The sequence below is a fragment of the Sinocyclocheilus anshuiensis genome, unplaced genomic scaffold (assembly GCF_001515605.1).
Source record: "Sinocyclocheilus anshuiensis isolate Anshui unplaced genomic scaffold, SAMN03320099.WGS_v1.1 scaffold2700, whole genome shotgun sequence".
Lineage (NCBI taxonomy): Eukaryota > Metazoa > Chordata > Actinopteri > Cypriniformes > Cyprinidae > Sinocyclocheilus > Sinocyclocheilus anshuiensis.
The window spans coordinates 232,186-236,972 of record NW_015548196.1 but is presented as its reverse complement, the minus strand read 5'-3'; the positions used below and the strand labels follow the sequence as shown (position 1 = coordinate 236,972).

The 4,787-nt window shown below is 32.0% G+C and overlaps 1 protein-coding gene across 5 annotated transcripts in view; it reads left to right on the top strand.

The window, feature by feature from the left end:
- Positions 1–4,271, top strand: part of LOC107653193 (uncharacterized) — a 16,217-nt gene extending 11,946 nt beyond the window's left edge. The window contains exons 5-6 of one of the 5 annotated variants that reach the window (XM_016439860.1): positions 2,330–2,487; positions 4,091–4,271. In XM_016439860.1, coding sequence (XP_016295346.1) covers positions 2,330–2,467 — 138 coding nt within the window. In that variant the 3' untranslated portion in view covers positions 2,468–2,487; positions 4,091–4,271. Of the gene's footprint in view, positions 1–2,329; positions 2,488–2,838; positions 3,409–4,090 lie in introns of those variants that run through there. The other 4 variants (XM_016439857.1, XM_016439858.1, XM_016439859.1 and 1 more) reach the window with 4 other exon arrangements.
- Positions 4,272–4,787: the final 516 nt, after the last annotated feature.

Below are 4,787 nucleotides of genomic sequence, written 5' to 3'. Positions count from 1 at the left end.
GATATGTGGGGGTGTGTTAGAACGAGCCGTTTTAGGGGTGTGTGGCAGAGTCTTAACTTTGATAAAGAATATCTCTTGAGACTTGAGACTTTAGTCTTTGCAAGTTCAGGGATCTTATCTATGCACAATCAGCTTGTAACACTCAAAGGAAAACTTCTTTCCTCTAAATTTTAAGTTTAGATCTTGCAAACTTGTGACTTTTTCCTCTAAATTTTAAGTTTATATCTTGCAAATTTGTGACTTTTGCCCTCTAAATTTTAAGTTTAGTTCATGCAAATTTGTGACTTTTATACCTCTAAATTTCGATATCTTGCAAATTTGTGACTTTTTTCCTCTAAATTCGGAGTTAAATCTTGCAAATTTGTAACATTTCCCTCTAAAGTCTGAGTTTAAATCTTGCAAATTTGTAACATTTCCCTCTAAATTTTGAGTTTATATCTTGCACATTTTTAACATTTCCCTCTAAATTCTGAGTTTTAATCTTGAAAATTTGTAACATTTTTCCTCTAAATTTTGAGTTTATATCTTGCAAATTTGTGACTTTTTTTTCTCTAAATAGTAAGTTTACATCTTGCAAATTTGTAACATTTCCCTCTAAATTCTGAGTTTAGTTCATGCAAATTTGTGACTTTTATACCTCTAAAGTTTGAGTTTAAATCTTGCAAATTTGTGACTTTTTTCCTCTAAATTCTGAGTTTAAATTTTGCAAATTTGTAACATTTTTCCTCTAAATTCTGAGTTTATGTCTTGCAAATTTGTGACTTTTTTCCTCTAAATTCTGAGTTTAAATCTTGCAAATTTGTGGCTATTTTTCCTCTACATTCTGAGCTTATCTCTTGCAAATTTGTGACTTTTTTTTCTCTAAATAGTAAGTTTACATCTTGCAAATTTGTAACATTTCCCTCTAAATTTTAAGTTTAGTTCATGCAAATTTGTGACTTTTATACCTCTAAAGTTTGAGTTTAAATCTTGCAAATTTGTGACTTTTTTCCTCTAAATTCTGAGTTTAAATTTTGCAAATTTGTAACATTTTTCCTCTAAATTCTGAGTTTATGTCTTGCAAATTTGTGACTTTTTTCCTCTAAATTCTGAGTTTAAATCTTGCAAATTTGTGGCTATTTTTCCTCTAAATTCTGAGTTTAAATCTTGCAAATTTGTGACTTTTGCCCTCTAAATTTTAAGTTTAGTTCATGCAAATTTGTGACTTTTATACCTCTAAATTTCGATATCTTGCAAATTTGTGACTTTTTTCCTCTAAATTCGGAGTTAAATCTTGCAAATTTGTGACTTTTTCCCCTCTAAATTTTAAGTTTAGATCTTGTGACTTTTTCCTCTAAATTCTGAGTTTATATCTTGCAAATTTGTGACATTTTCCCCTCTAAATTTTAAGTTTAGATCTTGTGACTTTTTCCTCTAAATTTTAAGTTTATATCTTGCAAATTTGTGACTTTTGCCCTCTAAATTTTAAGTTGATATCTTGCAAATTTGTGACTTTTTCCCCTCTAAATTTTAAGTTTAGATCATGCAAATTTGTGACTTTTATACCTCTACATTTTGAGATTACATATTGCAAATTTATGAATATGTTTCCTCTAAATTTAAAGTTGATATCTTGCAAATTTGTGACTTTTTTCCCCTCTAAATTGAGTTCACTTGCAAATTTGTGACATTTTTCCCTCTAAAATCTAAGTTTACATCTTGCAAATTTGTGACCTTTTTCTACTATAAATTCTAAGTTTGCCTCATGCATATTTCTTTACTTTTTTCTTCTAAATTCTGAGTTTACATCTTGCAAATTTGTGATTTTTTTCCCGATACATTTTGAGTTTACTTATTGCAGATTTATAACTTTTCCCTCTAAATTGAGTTTACATCTTGCAAATTTCTGTCTGTTCCTCTAAATTTTGAGTTTACATCTTGCAAATTTGTGACTTTTCCTTCTAAATTCTACGTTTGCAACTTAGAATTTAGAGGACAAAAAAAGTTTATTGTCCTCTAAGAAAAAAAAACTTTTTACCTCACTTCTCACAAAAATTCTTTTTTTTTTATGATATGGTGGAAACGGTCTTCCATAGCAAAATCTCATTCGCCCTAATTTTTTTTTTTCTTTAAGCCACATTAATTTTTTTCTTGTTTGATTATCATTTTGATTTTGGAAATATGACCTGGAGATTCCTTGACTGTTTTATCTGAATGATATGAAGTGTAGAGTGCTTCATTGGTCATAATGAGTGTGTCAATTTTGCAGTTTTCACTGTAGACACACACTTTTATGTGTGTATCTTCATTGTCCAATCTCATGGTTGTGTGTGTGTGTGTGTTTGGTCAGCGGGTGGAGGACACTCTTCAGAAGCTGGAGGCTGAGCTGGCTCTTCTGCTGGACGCTGTTGAGGCCCCTGAGTGGAGCCCCCTGCTGGACAAACCCCTCATCGACATACTGGACGAGCCGCCGGCAACAGACTCATGAGAACATAATGATCATCAGAGGTGTGTGTGTGTGAATCTTACAGACTGTCATAAAATAAATGTTTCAGGTTTACAGAAGCTTTAAGAGGTTAATGTTCTTAAGGCTTTCCTTTTTTTTTTTTAACCAATGAATCTGCAAGATTTTTCCATTTTTATTTAGTGGATAAGGATACTTTTCCAAATAGTACTTTACCAAATTTATATTTAAAAAAAGTGTCTGTGCAGCATGAAAGATTTTCTGGAGATTTTCTACAGCAATGAGACTTAAAATGTGCTTGTCATGAAAATAACATCACAATGCTAAAAACAAAAATAAATGAGTAATTTTCTTTATGAAAAATATAATAAATACAATTTCTATTTTGATTCCAGGGTTAAATATGATCCAGACATTTCTTCACACGACAATAACGGGACAGAGCTGATCATTTAGTTCTGATCCTATAATGAGTCAAAACAGGGTTTATTTTTAAGCTTTTCACATTAAAATTAAATGAATCATTTATACCATTTTACTGAGTGTCAGTGGTTTCTTCTAGCGTTTGTTTAGAACTGATGATTTAAGGAACCACTGATGATGTTCCCATAATCAATCATTGTATGCATGCGAATATACAAAAATAACACATAAGATGTTTACAGTGTACATTAATTTTTCTGGGTTCTCTTTACTTCATTATATCCAGTTGCCTGTTCAGACTCCCAGCAAGCATTGCTCTTATGTGCTGTTGCTTCTGTTGTTAGTTTTAGTAACTTGTTTTGTTGTGTTCAGAGTTTGTCATTTTGTTTTAATGCACTGCATCTCACTAGTCTCTCTATGCTAGAATTACTGTCATAAAATCATTTTTCACATTATGATCTGACTGATTCATGTTGTCATGAATATGCGCTGACTTGGAATGTTAATAAACTAAAAAAAAAAAAACTAACACCAATTTTTGACATCCAACTCAAACTGTGTCCAAAAAAAAATGTTGTCTTAAATTTTTTCCCTTCTCTTAAAACAATTTTTTTTTTGGAATAGAGAAAAAGGGTTTTTAAAGGGACAAAAAAGTTTTTGAATAGAAAAAAAAATTGAAGGGAAAGAAATTTAAGAGAACGTTTTTTGAATAGAAAAAAAAAATGAAGGGAAAGAAATTTAAGAGAACGTTTTTTGAATAGAAAAAAAAAATTGAAGGGAAAAATTTAAGAGAAAAAAGGTTAAGACCACCAAAAATTGGGAGAAAAAAATTCTGATGTATAGAGAAAAAAATCATAAGATTTAAACTGATACACATGGATCTAAGACATTTTTTTTCATGTTGTGGTCCAGGTCTTCTCAACTATTGGGAACTACTAGTGAGAAAGTGAAAACTCCCTACTCTAAAATTACAAAACATAAACACTATTTCAAAACACGATTACAAATATGCAACATCATAGTACTTTTGCAAATATGACTTTACCAAATTTAATATAAAAAAAAAAAAAAATAGTATTTTTTCTATAAAGTTTGCACTGATCTCATGTTACTGAACAAAACAGATTCAGAAACTCAAGCTAGAATGACTCTGAGCTTTCAGTGACTTTCTGGAGGATTTGTAGTGAAATGTTTCTTTCTTCTGTATGTTTGTGTCACGTTCAGCAGCAGATGGTGTGAATCGGAGCAGATGGAAGGAGAACATGTTTATATAGAAGCAGGAAACACAAACATCTTGTTGCTTTGCTGACATTTTCAACCTCACATGATACAGACACACACTTCAGTTTGACTAATACATCCACACACAAACACAATTCCCATACAGAAAAAATCTTTTTTTTTCTTGTATATATACACTCACACATACACACGCTCACACACACTCACACAAACTCACACACACACTCAATTACACTCACACATACACACGCTCACACACACTCACACACACACACACACACACACACACACACGCTCACACACACACTCTCTCACACTCACTCACTCACACACACACACACTCACACTCGTTTGGATTAGAAATGGCTATGCAAATGGTACAAAAGCTTTGGCGTTTTTGCCTACAAGTTGTTCCTGCACACTTGAGAGAGATTTTAAACAAGACGACGCTTCGTAAAACCTCTCAGTATCGTATCGTCTATATTTAAACTCGTTAATGTCAGCACATCCACATAAAACTGTGGAAAATACTGGGCTTTTCACTATGTACATGTTTACATGATGAAGCGGTGAGTTTACGGTAATGATTCGCTACACGTGTGCCGACGTCACTTACTGAATTAATGCTACGCTAAACACACACACACACACACACACACACACACACACACCCCTATAA